Source organism: Bubalus bubalis, chromosome 6 (genome assembly GCF_019923935.1).
Source record: "Bubalus bubalis isolate 160015118507 breed Murrah chromosome 6, NDDB_SH_1, whole genome shotgun sequence".
NCBI lineage: Eukaryota > Metazoa > Chordata > Mammalia > Artiodactyla > Bovidae > Bubalus > Bubalus bubalis.
The window spans coordinates 50594276-50611961 of record NC_059162.1 but is presented as its reverse complement, the minus strand read 5'-3'; the positions used below and the strand labels follow the sequence as shown (position 1 = coordinate 50611961).

The window sequence follows — 17686 nt, the reverse complement described above, 5'->3', positions numbered from 1 at the left end:
AGGACCTGAGTTTACCTTAATTTGGTAATGGATAATGATGCACACATTCTGGAAGGCAGAATTACTAAATGTTTGCCATTAACAGAAGCCTAACTATTTGAAAAACTAACCTTAACTCAGCCAATCAGAAAGTTCTTATGCTATGGTGCCAAAAAAATGTCACAATCACTTGTGTGGAGAACGTTGAGAACCAAATGAATCAAAGTCTAAAAGTGTGCCACAAAATCTAAAAAAAAAAGCTAGAGAGTTTTAGTTAAGAAAAAGGATTTTAAATACCTCAAACTAATTTTGAGAATAGAGTCTGGAAAGTGATTTGTTTTCCTTTTTTTTTTCTCTTCACATAAAGGGTTACAAAGAGGTATCCGGCCTGGATTGAATTCTACACTGGGTTGCTCTACTGTTATTCGTGGCACAATTACTACTGGCGGAGTTGCTACAAAGGCTCAGAACAATCAGTTTTACTCCTATATTCTTCATTTTATGACCTATCAATCAAGCTTCCAACTTGAAGTACATCACTCATTGCAGAGTAGTGATTCACACACGCAATTTCCAAACAAAAATGAAAGATTTACGTGCCCCACGACGGTTTCTTCTCAACTTTTAAAATAATTGATAAAAGCACCACCTAATGAATTCCCATCCCAAAATAATCTATCGATACCTTTAAGCATTTTAATGTAAGCGGTAAAGGAATACTGTTCTCTGAATGCAGACACAACTGCTGACCCACGCGAAGAACTGATTTGTAGTTGTTTTTCCACTTGGGTGATGGATTTGCGCTCAGCTACTCATGGTGTCTACTAGGTCCCCCTGGTGACTAACATGAAAGCTGTAGCAGGGTTCGAAGACACAGACTGGCAGCGAAATAGAGGGTGGAATGGGAAATTATGAAAAATTAACACGCGAATAGTATACATGACATAACAGAATTACATTTGCATTGTTGGCGTATTCGGGATCCGCACAAGACATTGTCCCCTTCCTTTTAAAAAGCAAACATCCATCCGCCTCGCTTGAGCCCTTGCTCCCGTTTAAATCACGGGTGTGATGGAGATCGAACCAAGTGGTTCAGCCCAAGGCACATGCCGCTTCACCAGGGTTTGAAGAAAACACTGATGTGACAATTTGTCATAATTTTCTAAAATATGGAGGAATGACACACCACCTTTCCTACCACCTACTGAGGACTCAGGACTGAGCCGAGAACAGCCTCCCTGCGGGGCCCACCAGGGAGGGGGGAGGAGAGCAATGGACCAAGGAGCGGACCGCGGCACGTCCCGAGCCCCGACTGCGGAGCCCCAAACGCGAGGGGCGTGGGGTCGCACCCAGGTCACGTCCCGGGGCTCTCGGGATGCGAGGCGCCGAGGGCGAGCCCGGACCGGTCGGGACGCTGTGGGGCGGCGGGACAGCGCCGCGGTGGAGGCTGCGGCGCCGGGTCAGCGAGGGAGGGCGCGCCGCCAGGTGCCGGACGGCAGGGGGCAGCGGGGTTCGGGCGGGCGCCGACCCAGGGAGGGAGGAGGAAGGCGGGCAAGTCCCGCGCAGAGAGCGGGCGCGCGGCGGGCTCGCCGCCGGCCTACCTGGAGGTAACAGGGCTTCCTTAGCCAGGCCCCCGGACAGAGACTCCTCGCCATGGTAATCACACATCGCCCCGCCGCGCCGCAGTCAGAGGCGGACCCGAGCGCCGGCGACCCGGCTCCCCGCCTTTCCCCGCCTCCCCGCCCCCAGTCCGGCCGGGCCCGCCCACTCCTCCGCCCCCGTCGCGGCGCGCGCCGCGCTCCCCCCGGCCCCGCTGCGGCGACTGCGGCCGGCGGCCCGAGGCCCGGCCTCCTGCTCTGCTCGCCCGGCTGCCGCGGCTGTCAGAGCCTCCGCTGCCGGCTCCGCCATAAAGGGGAGTCGCGCCTCGCTCGGCCGACACAAATCCAGCTGCGCCTCACGCTTAAAGGGGAGGCGTGCGGAGGAAGGAGGGGGCGCCGCGGAAGCCGGGGTGTCGCTTGTTCGGCGCCTGGAGGGGAGGGCCGGGGAGCCCAGCTCTCCGAACACGCCGACCTAAGTGGCTGCTCCTGGATACCCTGGCCGCGCGTCCCGCCACCCCGCCCGGCAGGTCTGACGCTTCTTTTGGACTCTGCTCCTTCAGCCCGGACGTGTCTGGGCGGGTTGCGTGGAAATTCAAGGGAAGCGTGGGGCTCCTTCCTTGGGGACCGGCTTTTTCCTCCCTAGCGTACCGTGGCCCATGCGGCCGCGGGAGCAACCGACTGGCGCATCCCCTGAGCCAACGCAGACGGGGCTCCCCTCTGCTGAATGTAACCTGCCCCCACATCCAGCCTTAAACTCTTACAGCCTTAAACTTGTTTTTCCTGAGTACTTTTTAAAGTCTGACCTTTTGGGTTTGAATTGCTTTAAAACAGCTTTAGAGTTTTCCTGGCCCTACTCACGAACCTTGAGTCAAAAGAGAAAAAGACAAACATTACTAAATTAAATACAGTTCTGAAGTCAGGAGGCCCGGGACGTGGCACAGTTACTCGGTTAAGGCTACATAACACAGGGTGTGGTGTCTTTCTTTTGACAGTGAAGTCCAAATAAGGGAAAAACAGCCATCCTAGCAGGAGAACAGCTGTTGATCCTAGTGACTTATAAGAAGATGCATTTTTGCTTCTTTTTACCCCATAGGTTGCCACTTAGAACTCGGGCCTCTTGCTCTGACGAGAAGTTTCCTTAGGAGCAAAACTTGACTAACTCTCACTGTGGTTTTTACTTAAGCTTTGTTCTAGTGTTTTCCGTTTCTGAAGAATTGCATTCTTGCCTGCCCCTCCCCCAACCCAAGCACAACCAGGTTTAAAACCTGTGTGGTATTTTATTGCTGCAAATAAACCCGTTTTTCATTGATCTTTCAGCTTGAGTTAAAAGATTTCAGTAATTTCTGAGTATGATAAGTACTGGTTTAATTCGTTCTTTCATTCATTCAATAAACAAATATTAATTGAGCCCCTGGACATTGTTCTAGTTGATTGGGTTATATACCTGAGCAAAATACAAAACCCTCACCCCTTGTGGATATTACATTCTGGAAGTGGGGGCAGCAGGCAACAAGTAATACATAAGAAAATCAAATAGGATAATAAAGCAGATAGCGGATATGTTAAAAAAAGAAAACAAACCGGTGAAGATGAGGAAGACTACAGGTAGAGTTGGTTAGGGGAGAAAGATCAGGAATTCAGGACTGGACTTTTTTACATTCAAGATATCTATTGGAAATTCAAGTGGAGATCTTAAGTAGGCAGTTGTACATGGGAGTGCAGTGTTAAGAAGGGAGGTCCAAGCTACCATATGCAGCATAAGAGATACCAGCTTTTTTTTTTAAGATGAAAGTTATGTCTTATTCTGTGACCTTACTGAGGACTACAGCCCAGGATATAGGAGTTTTTGCCAGCTCAGTAGTATGATCTAGAAGTCATCAGAAACTTAGATTTGTCCAAAAGTAGAGATATTAAATGATATTTAAAGTCACAAGGAAGTGAATATAAATAGAAGAGAACCAAAGATGAAACCTTGTAACTTCAAGGCAGGAGAGTGGATGAACCAGCAAAGGAGATTGAAAAGGAACAGCCAGTGAAGTTGGTGAGCTGAGAGTGAGGTGCCTGGAAGTCAAGTGAATATAATATTATCAAGGAGGTATTAGAGCTTACATGTGAGTGAGGAAGTGAGGACTGAGAAATAACTACTGGATTTAGTACCATGGAGGCTATGGGAAATGGGAAAAAAAAAACTTGAGTGGGTTTAAGAGAAAATTGAAGGAGAGAAATTGGAGATACTTAATATTATAGGCAATTCTTTTTAGAAGTTCTCCTGTTAAGGGAGCCCAAAAATGATCGTGGGGAGCCTACCACCACAGTTAACTGGTGGTGGAAGTGGAGTCAAAAGTAGGTTGGCCAAAAAATTTAAATATTTGTTTCAATGAGAATGATCTAGAAGAGAAGGAAATTTTTATGAAGGAGCAAGAAGAGAGAATTGCTAGAGTGGTGCCTTTGAAAGGGGAAACGTTTATGATCTAGCACACAAATGAAAGGATTATCTATAGACAGGAGTACAGACTGTTCATCTATGAACACTGGAGGGAAGGTCATAGGAGCAGTGGTGAGGATCTGTTCAAGTTCTCTTCTGATTGTTTTTTTCAGAGACATATGATGTAAGGTCATCAGGGAAGAGGAGATTCGGAAGAGTAACTGAAGGTGATTGTTTTTTTCAGAGACATATGATGTAAGGTCATCAGGGAAGAGGAGATTCGGAAGAGTAACTGAAGGTGATGAGAAGAGAAGCGAAGATGTGATATATTCATTCAGGAGAATGGAAAGATGAATATACTAGGAAAGAAAATATATCACAGGCCTGCTGAGTGTCATTAAGGGCCCACTTGAGTTCATTATGTATGGATGTGAGAGTTGGACTGTGAAGAAAGCTGAGTCCGAAGAATTGATGGTTTTGAACTGTGGTGTTGGAGAAGACTCTTGAGAGTCCCTTGGACTGCAAGGAGATCCAACCAGTCCATCCTAAAGGAGAGCAGTCCTGGGTGTTCATTGGAAGGACTGATGCTGAAGCTGAAACTCCAATACTTTAGCCACCTGATGCGAAGAACTGACTCCCTGGAAAAGACCCTGATGCTGGGAAGGATTGGGGGCAGGAGGAGAAGGGGATGACAGAGGATGAGATGGCTGGATGGCATCACCTACTCAATAGACATGAGTTTGGGTGGGCTCCGGGAGTTGGTGATGGACAGGGAGGCCTGGCGTGCTGCGGTTCATGGGGTCGCAAAGAATGGGACACAACTGAGCGACTGAACTGAACTGAACCGAGTTCATGGTCATAAATTTAAGTGGGATAAGTCAGTATGTTTGTCCTTTCTTCCTCCAGCAGTAATTGATTGAGCCAGGATGCAGGCTCAACGTAAGCTTAGAATTCTATGCAATTAGGTTTTACCAAGGAAATAAGAGCAAGGACAGAGGCACAAGGAAGTCAAAGATGTAAGGGAGTGAGTATGATTTACCACGGAGTTTTAAGATGAGGGAATAGTAGACATGGAGAGACTAAGGTCAGAAAAACTGTGGTTGGATCAGTGAATTGCAGGTCCTTTTGGGGCTGAGGGTCTGTAGGAGTCTAACAAGAAGAGCAAATGATCTGAAAATATAGGTGTAACATAAACAGTCTGGCTCCATTTTTTATATTTGATGACAGCTTTCAAGCCCCACCACTTCTTTGCTCCCTGTGTCCCACATCTGGGAAAATTGATCAGAAAGCCCAGCTGCTCCCTCCTTTGGTGCCCATGGGAAGTTCAAAGTATACAAGAGCCTGTCCATGTGAGGGACACTTGACCCTGCCCCCCCACACCCACCCCAAACACCATAAACCCTAAGAAAGTCTCCTCTCTCTGTTCCCTCAAGTCATATTCAGACCAGCTTGGAGACTGCCCTGCTCTCCTCAGAAAACCTCTCTACGTGTGTAATAAAATTTTTCATACTCTGAAAAAGTTGGTACATGTGTAACATCATCAGTCTTGACATCCCAAACAAAATACAGGTGGAGGAATCTACCTCAAGTCTGCAGAATGACCATAACAATGTGGCAGTTTGAGTGGGACGCATGCAATAAAGATTATGGAGAAGTGATGAAGTGAATTTGACAATGCCAATGAATGACTAAGGAGTCTGGAATACAGTGTCATTGGAAGTGAGTCAAAGAGGGAGTATCATGAGGATTCTCACTATACATATTAAAAACAGCAAGATTTAGGACAAGAGAGATACTGGATAGAAAACGTGTGCTAAACCTCTACAGTCGTGTCTGACTCTGTGCAACCTATGGACTGCAGCCTGCCAGGCTCCTTTGTCCATGAGATTCTCCAGGAATACTGGAATGGGTTGCTGTGCCCTCCTCCACGGGATCTTCCCGACCCAGGGATCAAACCTGCATTTCTTATATCTTCCTGCATTAGCAGGCTGGTTCTTTACCACTAGCGCCACCTGGGAAGCCCCCTGGATAGGATGCCAGTAGCCAAAAGTTAAAGTCCTGGAGAAATAATTCAGAGTGATCTATAAGTGAGTAGAGGACTACCACAATGAGGAGAGTGATATGAGTGATATGTCCTCTCATGGGAGGTCAGGAGTTAAAGAAACAAATACTTCAGGGGGAGGAATTAAATAGGAGATGGGGAGAATAGCCTGAGAGAAGCAATGAAGAGTAAAGAGGGTCTCTCTCCCACCTCCAAGTCTTCCAAGGGTTCTGGGAAGGTTGCAGGGACAACAGCATCCACAGAGGGTGAGCCAGGTGTGCTTTAGAACAAGAAGGTGAAGAAATAGAGAAGAGATAGAAGATACAAAGGTTTTCGCTGAAGATGAACTGTGAATTCCAGAGGACATAGTGGAAAGAGTCTCAGAAATTGGGGAGTGTGGTAAAGGGGTTCAAAATAGGTGATGTGAAGAGCCCTGAGTGATTTAGTGGGTGGAAGACGAAGGGTGATCTGGGAGTCTAGGATTTCTTATGGTAAAGGATATAAACAGGAATAATAGGGATAAAGTTTCAACCAAATGAGAAGTGAATGTCAATTTCCATTTAGAATCAAGAAAGAATCAATGTAGGGTTTCTCTGGTGGCTCAGCAGTAAAGAATCCGCCTGCAGTGCAGGTTCCATCCCTGGGTCAGGAAGATCCCCTAGAGAAGGAAATGGCAACCCACTCCAATGTTCTTGCCTGGGAAATGCCAAGCAAGGAGGAAACTGGCAGGCTTCATACAGTTCTTGGGTTCACAAAAGAGTTGGACATGACTTAGTGACTAAAACAACAAAAAACCACAAAAAGAATCAATGTAGTTAACATTTTTGTGTTCAAAAGGGGGAAATTAGTTTTCTATTCGTTTTCATTTTCAATTCTCATTTGCGTAGTTTCTCTTGTCATCCCATGTAGAGCAGCAGTTACCCTAGGGTCCATCCTGGGAACCTCCTAGGTGAGTTTGATGAGCTCTCATACCTTTAGACTTAACTTTTTGCTTTAAATCTACATGTGAGTCCCAAGATGATCCAAGCAGGTTGACCTGTGGCCATTTTGGGTAGGAAACATTCTACCTCTTGACCTGGCTCTCCTTCCCACATGCATTACAGTTGCCCTGTGAATTTTGATGTCATATGGTGGAACTACCTTACAAACATTTAAATTTACCTGTTTACCTAGCATCCATTCTTTTGAACTTAAAAGACTGTTTTTCTAAATAAAACCTGCTGCTGCTGCTGCTTAGTCACTTCAGTCATGTCCGACTCTGTGTGACCCCATAGACAGCAGCCCACCAGGCTCCCCTGTCCCTGGGATTCTCCAGGCAAGAACACTGGAGTGGGTTGCCATTTCCTTCTTCAATGCATGAAAGTGAAAAGTGAAAGTGAAGTTGCTCAGTCATGTCCGACTCTTAGCGACCCCATGAACTGCAGCCTACCAGACTCCTCCATCCATGGGATTTTCCAGGCAAGAGTATTGGAGTGGGGTGCCATTGCCTTCTCCTAGGTAATGCAAAACTAATCGTTGTGTAGCTGATCCATATGGTTGTGTTCAGAGGTAATTTGTGGCCTCTTAGTCCTCATGTATAACATAACTTTGGATGTCCAGAGACAAAAGAGCAACTCCAAAGGTTTGAAATATATAAAAATCAAGATCAATGATCTTTAGACTTTTTTGCTTCAGTTCAGTTCAGTTCAGTCTCTCAGTGGTGTCCGATTCTTTGCCACCCCATGAACGGCAGCACGCCAGGCCTCCCTGTCCATCACCAACTCCCGGAGTTTACACAAACTCATGTCCATTGAGTCGGTTATGCCATCCAGCCATCTCATCTTCTGTCGTCCCCTTCTCCTCCTGCCCCCAATCCCTCCCAGCATCAGGGTCTTTTCAAATGAGTCAGCTCTTCGCATCAGGTGGCCAAAGTATTGGAGTTTCAGCTTCAGCATCAGTCCTTCCAAAGAACACCCAGGACTGATCTCCTTTAGAATGGACTGGTTGGATCTCCTTGCTGTCCAAGGGACTCTCAAGAGTCTTCTCCAACACCACAGTTCAAAACCATCAATTCTTCAGCACTCAGCCTTCTTCACAGTCCAACTCTCACATCCTTACATGACTACTGGAAAAACCATAGCCTTGACTAGACAGACCTTTGCTGACAAAGTAATATCTCTACTTTTTAATATGCTGTCTAGGGTGGTCATAAGCGTCTTTTAATTTCATGGCTGCAATCACCATTTACAGTGATTTTGGATCCCAGAAAAATAAAGTCAGCCACTGTTTCCCCATCTATTTGCCATGAAATGATGGGACTGGATGCCATGAAATGATGGGACTGGATGCCATGATCTTCGTTTTCTGAATGTTGAGCTTTAAGCCAACTTTTTCACTCTCTTCTTTCACTTTCATCAAGAGGCTCTTTAATTCTTCTTCACTTTCTGCCATAAGGGTTGTGTCATCTGCATATCTGAGGTTATTGATATTTCTCCCAGCAATCTTGATTCCAGCTTGTGCTTCATCCAGCCCAGCATTTCTCATGATGTACTCTGCATAGAAGTTAAATAAGCAGGGTGACAATATACAGCCTTGACGTATTCCTTTTCCTGTTTGGAACCAGTCTGTTGTTCCATGTCCAGTTCTAACTGTTGCTTCCTGACCTGCATACAGGTTTCTTAAGAGGCAGGTCAGGTGGTCTGGTATTCCCATCTCTTTCAGAATTTTCCACAGTTTGTTGTGATCCATACAGTCAAAGGCTTTGGTATAGTCAATAAGACATAAATAGATGTTTTTCTGGAACTCTCTTGCTTTTTCAGTGATCCAGCGGACTCCCAAAAGAATTTTGAAAAATTCTTCTATCTTTTCCTCATTTTTATATCAACATCCAAATCTTTTTCTCATAAAATCAAGCAATTGTAAAGGAAGTTATTTCCAGCATTATGTTGTAAACATTGGCATTTGAAAATAAAATAGTTACCCAACTTTAAGTATGTCCAGTTGAATTTAAATACCATCTCTGTTTAATACAATTGAAAGAGTATCATTCATTTGATGAATAAATGAAACACTGTTTCTTTAGCTATCAGAAATGTAACACTGTTCCCTTTTCTTCTTGAACTTTAATAATTGCATTCCCTTATAACATTTTTTCCTGTTACATACTTTTACACATTTTAATCTATTTTTCAACCCACCATACTTCTCTGCAATAGACATTTTAATGCCTTTTACTTTCATTGAAAACTTTAATTTTTGAATATGTATACACACTCTTGCCTTTCTACCTTGTCCATACCCACATAGAATTTTTATTGCATTCTTCCAGGTTCAGTGTTCCTTTACAGAAATCAAAATCAAATGTATTTTTAAACTTCAATATAATTTCATCCCCTTTTCTTACATAAAGATGGATTACTTAATTATATTTTTTAAAAACTGCAGCATGACAATCTACTAATTAGTATTAATGAAAATACACTGATTAAACCAATATCAAATCATACTCTTGATAAGAAGTTTTTCTTCCCCTTTCCTCTTGATAATGGGGTTGGATCACAGAACTCAACTTATATTCTTCAAGGATTTTTTGGAAACCTAGGTGCTTTTAGTTCTTTGAACTCAGCACCAGTGAGAGCAGAGGTTGCAAATTGCAGCCCTGGGCAGATGTGTTTTGTTTGGCAGATCCAACATGAACAGAATAAGACACTTTACATAAAGGTCCAGATTTTTTACTTTTCTAAAAAATCAGATGATCGACTAGCCAAGTCTTTCATTCACTCAGCAACAATGAGCTGGCACTGAGTACCTCCTCCTTCTTTGAGGGGCCAAGGCTCTGCAGTTTGCCACAGGTCCCTCACTCCTTAATTCTCCTGCCCTAGCCCCCCACATTTATTTATTTTTCCAGTCTGGTCCTTGTAGGCATTTGACATTATGACCTCTGAGTTAACCTCACAGTAATTTGGGCAAGTAGACCCAATCAGGAGCTTCTCTGAAGCTTCAAAATGGGAAGCAGGAAAGGGAACTAGTAAAGAGTACAGAAGGGAGGAGATTAGGCTCTGGACGAATACTGCAATTAAAAAAGAACCCACGTTTTACCAGAACTTCCCTAGAGAAAAGAATAGACAAATTATCTATTTACACTGTTTAATCTGTATCCACTAGATGGCTTTAGGGTATTGGTTAGCCAAGGTGGAGACTAAATTTGTACTCCAGAAAAAATGAGTCTGTTGTGTTTTAGGCATGAGATCATAGACTAAAAGGAGAGATAGGGCTCTCTTTTATCTTCTATGAAAAGGCAAATTGGATATTGAAGCAAAAAAAAAATACAATGGTTCTCTAATTTTCCACTAACACCACCACCTAATACTATGAACCTTTTATGTCCAAAATGTTATAAAATGATGTTAAGAGTATGGAATACATAAACTTTATATGAAGAAGGGTAAGAATTTTGTGTATCTGGTTTTAAATGGAATGCTTCAGAATAGAAAAAAGAGAATAATCAGAATTCTAGTTCATTGTTATGTTTCTAATACCTAGCACAGTACCTGGCATACATAAGGTAATTCATAAATATTTGCTGAAAGAATAAAACAGAGAATAAATGAGGCTGTCAGGAGAATTAAAGGTATAAAAATAGAATAGATGTTAAAGATGTTTTTAACTTGAAAGCATCATTCAGAATCTGAAACAGAATCATTTATTCTATTCCTTAATATTATCAGTACATTCACTGAAGACATTTTTTGGGGAATAATTCCTCAAGAAAAGGAAAGGCCAATAATAATTTGATACTAGGATTTTTGTCTGACTTGAGGCATAATACTAAAACTCTGGATATTGAAATTCCCCTAATGAAAAGATTGCAATAAAAGACTTGTATGGAGAATTCACAAGGCTGTAACAAGTGTGACAGAGACGATCATATAAAACCTGTCACATGGGAATTATTGAAGGGATTACCTTATTACTGTGAGTTATTGTCTTCAGCAGGATATGAACTTGTCCTGAGACAGAATATTTTCAGTCTCTGGAACAGTCTTAAGGTTTCATATAGACAAACTGTTAAATTCATAGTGTTCAAACAGCATTCCGCAATTGAGTTTAACTATCCTCTTAATTTTGTTTATTCTTTGGCATTGCCTTTCTTTGGGGTCACAAGGAGTCGGACAGGACTGAGCGACTGAACTGAACTGAATTTTGTTTATAGTGGCTCAGATGGTAAAGAATCACCTGCAGTGCAGGAGATTTTGATCCCTGGGTCAGAAAGATTCCCTGGAAAAGGAAATGGCAACTGACTCCAGTATTCTTGCCTGGAGAATCCCATGGACAGGAGTCTAGTAGGCTACAGTCCATGGAGTCACAAAGAATTGAACAAGTCTGAGTGACTCAGCAGGTAATTTGGTTTATAAGGTATGCCATGCTGTTTATCAAAGAGGAAAATTGAGTAGAGATGACCTGGTAGCACTGCCAGAGCACTATTCATTGGCTGATTTGTCGTGTTTCTTTTCTTCTGAAGGCCAGTCCTACGTATTTCCCAATTCTCTTGAACGCAAGAACAACCATCTTAATCCAGGAAACAGCTGATTCACTCAGATGATTGCGGACGACCCATCTGTTTCCTTGCTGATTACCCCAAGTAAAATCCAATTACAAGAACCAATTCAGAAATGTCTTAAGAGGTCCAAATGTTGGGTGGAGGATAATCCTTATCTCTTCCTGAGCTTTTCCTCCCCCCTTATTCTTTATCTCTCTCTTTCTTTCTCTCTCTCCTTTTCTTGATTGTTTCTTGTTCCCATGTAATGATTAGGAACTATCTGGAAAGAGTTCAGTTGTTTGTCTGGTTCTGCCACTTTAAAGCAGAGAGACTTTAAGTAACTTGCCTGGAGTCACACAGCTAGAAAGCAACAGAACCAGACAAACAATTGAACTCTCTCCAGTTCAGTTCAGTTCAGTCTTTCAGTCGTGTTCAACTCTTTGCGACCCCATGAACCGCAGCACGCCAGGCCTCCCTGTCCATCACCAACTCCCAGAGTCCACCCAAACCCATGTCCATCGAGTTGGTGATGCCATCCAATCATCTCATCCTCTGTCATCCCCTTCTCCTCCTGCCCCTAACCCCTCCCAGCATCAGGGTCTTTTCCAGTGAGTCAGCTCTTCACATCAGGTGGCCAAAGTATTGGAGTTTCAGCTTCAACATCAGTCCTTCCAATGAACACCCTGGACTGATCTCCTTTAGGATGGACTGGTGGGATCTCCTTGCTGTCCAAGGGATTCTCAGGAGTCTTCTCCAACACCACAGTTCAAAACCATCAATTCTTCAGCACTCAGCCTTCTTCACAGTCCAACTCTCACATCCATACATGACCACAGGGAAAACCATAGCCTTGACTAGTCAGACCTTTGTTGACAAAGTAGTGTCTCTACTTTTTAATATGCTGTCTAGGTTGGTCATAACTGTCCTTCCAAGGAGTAAGCGTCTTTTAATTTCATGGCTGCAATCACCATCTGCAGTGATTTTGGAGCCCAAAAAAATAAAGTCTGACACTGTTTCCACTGTTTCCCCATCTATTTGCCATGAAGTGATGGGACCAGATGCCATGATCTTCGTTTTCTGAATGTTGAGCTTTAAGCCAACTTTTCACTCTCCTCTTTCACTTTCATCAAGAGGCTTTTGAGTTCCTCTTCACTTTCTGCCATAAGGGTGATGTCATCTGCATGTCTGAGGTTATTGATATTTCTCCCAGCAATCTTGATTCCAGCTTGTGCTTCCTCCAGCCCAGCATTTCTCATGATGTACTCTGCATAGAAGTTAAATAAACAGGGTGACAATATACAGCCTTGATGTACTCCTTTTCCTATTTGGAACCAGTCTGTTGTTCCATGTCCAGTTCTAACTGTTGCTTCCTGACCTGCATATAGGTTTCTCAAGAGGCAGGTCAGGTGGTCTGGTATTTCCATCTCTTTCAGAATTTTCCATAGTTTGTTGTGATCTACACAATCAAAGGCTTTGGGATAGTCAATAAGGCATAAATAGATATTTTTCTGGAACTCTCTTGCTTTTTCCATGATCCAGCAGATGTTGGCAATTTGATCTCTGGTTCCTCTGCCTTTTCTAAAACCAGCTTGAACATCAGGAAGTTCACGGTTCACGTATTGCTGAAGCCTGGCTTGGAGAATTTTGAGCATTACTTTACTAGCATGTGAGATGAGTGCAATTGTGCAGTAGTTTGAGCATTCTTTGACATTGCCTTTCTTTGGGAACTCTTTCCAGATAGCTCCTAATCATTACATGGGAACAAGAAACACTGAAAAGGAAAAAAAAAAAAAAAAGAGAGCGAGAGAGAAAGAAAGAAAGGGGAGAAAGTTCAGGAAAAGATAAGAATTATGCTCCACATGAAGTACGGAAAATGCCCTAAGGGTTCCAGACTTCATGTTATGAGCTTTTAGCATGATACCTAGCATAGAGATGCACACATAGAGATGTCTAAAATACCACGCTGCTGGAAATTCCAGCCATTAGGACTCGGCACTTTCACTGCAGGTTCAATCCCTGGTTGGGGAACTAAGATCCCACAAGGCATGTGGCAAGGCCAAAAATAAATAAAATAAAATTCTAGAAGACCATTATTATTTTTTTGATGAAAAGAAACAATAAAAGGATTTTTTTTTTAATTCAAAGGTGTAACTGAATAGATTTATCATTCTTGTGTAATTTTTTATTGAACAACCTGAGTCAGCATCTTCAACAAACTTTCCCAAAAAGCTTTAGGTAAAAATTCATTTTTGAGTTTTAAGGGAATGAACTTTTCCATACAAATTAATTTCATTAGAAAACAAAACTCATCTCTTTAAGTACTATCTCTCATAAAACTTTTGACCATTGTTACATTAATAGAGGTTGTTTTGAACTATGTCACCTAAATCCCTGTCTTATTAAACAAACTATAATGGACACAATTTAACAACTTCATGCTGTAGGACCATGCAATACAGAATCACGCATCGGGCATATTACAAGTAGGCGGGGTATGACCCTGTAATACCAGAGAGGAGAGGAGATCCAGTCTTGAACATAACCACTGGAAAAGAATTAGAAGCCAGACAGTGTTCAAAATATTTCTCTGTACCAGACATAGTTCACAAAAGCAGTTGTCAGTGAGAGGCCCAAGGCAGCAGTTGATCACTGAATCAAGTTGACAGAAAATCAAGCAGCTCAGGGAAAGACAGTACTCTGCAATTCAGAACAGCAGGTTGGAAATGATCTCTCTAAAGCTTGTCAGGGTCTATATCCACCATATTTGTGAAGGGGAGGGCTCTAAATTTTAGCAACTGTGCAGACAAGAAGCTGGGACATAAATTTTGGAAGAGAAGTCAAGGCAAAGTTTTAACTATTAGGATAGAGACACATGGAGAGATGTAAAGTTTAGAATCTTATCTAGATTAAACCAGTAGGATGACTTGAGTCCAGGTCATGGATTGTGAAGGTGGAATTGATTTTTTTTTTTTTTTTTTAAATCTTTCTCAAGTGAAGACACACTGAATAATCTGCCCTGGTCATATTGAGAGGCTGCACAGCTGGGATTATATCCAGGCTGTCTAACTCCCAACATATTTCTTTTTTTTTTCCCCTAAATATTTCTGCTGTTTTTCTTTATTCCCTTTAAAATAAAACAGAGGAAAACCTATGCAAAACACTCTCCAACATAAATCACAGCAGGATCTCTATGACCCACCTCCCAGAGTATTGGAAATAAAAGCAAAAATAAAGAAATGTGACCTAATTAAACTTAAAAACTTTTGCACAACAAAGGAAAGTATAAACAAGGTGAAAAGACAGCCTTCAGAATGGGAGAAAATACTAGCCAATGAAGCAACTGACAAAGAATTAATCTCAAAAATATACAAGCAACTCCTGCAGCTCAATTCCAGAAAAATAAATGACCCAATCAAAAATGGGCCAAAGAACTAAACAGACATTTCTCCAAAGAAGACATACAGATGGCTAACAAACACATGAAAAGATGCTCAACATCACTCATTATCAGAGAAATGCAAATCAAAACCACAATGAGGTACCATTTCATGCCAGTCAGAATGGTTGCTATCCAAAGTCTACAAGCAATAAATGCTGGAGAGGGTTTGGAGAAAAGGGAACCCTCTAACACTGTTGGTGGGAATGCAAACTAGTACAGCCACTATGGAGAACAGTGTGGAGATTCCTTAAAAAACTGGAAATAGAACTGCCATATGACCCAGCAATCCCATTGCTGGGCATACACACTGAGGAAACCAGAATTGAAAGAGACACGTGTACCCCAATGTTCATCGCAGCACTGTTTACAATAGCTAGGACATGGATGCAACCTAGATGTCCATCAGCAGACGAATGGATAAGAAAGCTGCGGTACAATCGGTCTAACTGCTGGGTCTGCGGAGCACTCCCCTCTTCATCAGTGGAAGGCTTCCCGTGGAGGACATCTCCATTTCAAGGAAAAGACTTTCTCCAAGTCTGTGAATACCTTCGTCGACAATCACATGCGATGCCTCTTCTTCATCTGATGACGTCTATCAACCCTAAAATAGACTGGTGCAACACTTTGCACTTTAACTATGGACATAATGTGACTTTTAATTATGATTCTGAATGTTGTGTTTTTGCTGTTTGCTCCCTGCATCTGTAACTGTATAACTGGATTTGTTTCTAGCCGCATGAAAGCTTTTAAGTTACAAATGGTTGCTCAAACTCCTGCTACTGCTGTAGCTTCCTCCAGCTACTATTTGGGGCCCCTGGATCAGATATCCTCAATATGAGGATTAGGAGAATATGTTGCCTCACCAATTTAGGGACAACGCCCCTTGTCAGCTCGGAAGTAGTTATGGAACGAGAACGACGCCCCTTTTCCCTAGGCAACATAATTCTCCTAAAAGAAAAGGGGGGAATGAGAGAGTCAGTTCCTAGGCAAGTTGATAGGGAGTCTAGGGGTCCCCAAGGAGAGAGGGGTCTGGAATTCTCAAGGAGGAAGAAAGGACAAGCTTTTTTTCTTTCTCCACATTCCTTAGGATTATTTAACAATAATGTATCCTGCCTAAGGACAGTCTTTGGATTCAACCTTTTGTTATCTTAAAATGTTAATTATGGGAGTAGACCTGGTCTTTACAAGGATGTATCTTGCCTGAGGACAGTGTTACCTTAAGATGTAAATTATGGGAGTGGGTCTGATGAGGTCTTTGCAACCTCCAGACATTCTTTGGATTATATAACCTCATTGTTAACACTAACAAGTGGGTACTCTTTTTGCCCCCTTCTGATGCCTATGTCAGAAGCTTTCTCTATCTCCTTTATAATTTAATAAACCTTTATTACACACACACACAAAAAAAGAAAGCCGTGGTACATATACACAAGGGAGTAGTACTCAGACATTAAAAAGAATACATTTGAATCAGTTCTAATGAGGTGGATGAAACTGGAGCCTATTATACAGAGTGAAGTAATCCAGAAAGAAAAACACCAATTCAGTATACTAACACATATATACAGAATCTAGAAAGATGGTAACGATAACTCTATATGTGAGATAGCAAAAGAGACACAGATGTAGTGAACAGTCTTTTGGACCCTGTGGGAGAGGGCGAGGGCGGGATGATTTGGGAGAATGGCATTGAAACATGTATATTATCATATGTGAAATGGATCACTAGTCCAGGTTTGATGCATGAGACAGGATGCTCAGGGCTGGTGTACTGGGATGACCCAGAAGGATGGGATGGGGAGGGAGGTGGGAGGGGGGTTCAGGATGGGGAACACATGTACACCTGTGGCGGATCTATGTCAATGTATGGCAAAACCACTACAATATTGTAAAGTAATTAGCCTCCAATTAAAATAAATTTATATTAAAAAATATAAAACAGAGGTTATACAACTCTGGAAAATACAAAAATAACTGGATTTGGTTTTCTGATTCCAAGGAAAATTGCATCTGTACAATTCTAGGGTCGTGTCATTTATAAATTTTGAAGGGACAAGAGTGAATTATATATTTATAAGAAATATATATTGTTGGTAAGGAATAGCTTGCTATATATGTACCTTAAGAATTAACTCTCATAAATTCCTGCATTCTAAAAGTAAATCTTTCCTTCTTCCTTGGTAGCTTAGTGGTAAAGAATCCACCTGACAATGCAGGAGATGTGGGTTCAATCCATGATCTGGGCAGATGCCACATGCTGCAGAGCAACTAAGCCCCTGCGCCACAACCGTGAGCCACTGCTCGAGAGCCCAGGAGCCACAACTATCGAGCCCATGTGCCACAACTCCTAGAACCTCTGCTCCACAACAAGAGAAGCCACCACAATGAGAAACCCTTGTACCACAACCAGAGAGCAGCCCTTGCTCACCAACAACTGGAGAAAAGCCCACACAGCACTGAAGACCTGGCACAACCAAAAAATAAATTAAAAAATGTGTTTAAAGATTGCTAAAAAAAAGAATAAAAGTAAATCTTTCAAAAGGAGCCAGTGTATCCCTATGAAGATAGCACAATTCAATTTTACCCATTTAAAAGAAATCTAAATTCTAAGAATTCTAAGTCTAAAAGAATCTAAATTCACATGTGCAAAATTTCATAATAAGCTAAACGTATATAGTTCAAAGGA

The 17686-nt window shown here is 42.4% G+C and overlaps 1 protein-coding gene across 1 annotated transcript in view; it reads right to left on the bottom strand.

Annotated features, from left to right (window-relative positions):
- DIPK1A (divergent protein kinase domain 1A) overlaps nucleotides 1-1721 on the bottom strand; it is a 129246-nt gene extending 127525 nt beyond the window's left edge. Inside the window, exon 1 of the mRNA XM_006061322.4 lies at nucleotides 1581-1721. Coding sequence (XP_006061384.1) covers nucleotides 1581-1634 — 54 coding nt within the window. The 5' untranslated portion in view covers nucleotides 1635-1721. The remainder of the gene's footprint in view (nucleotides 1-1580) is intronic.
- Nucleotides 1722-17686: the final 15965 nt, after the last annotated feature.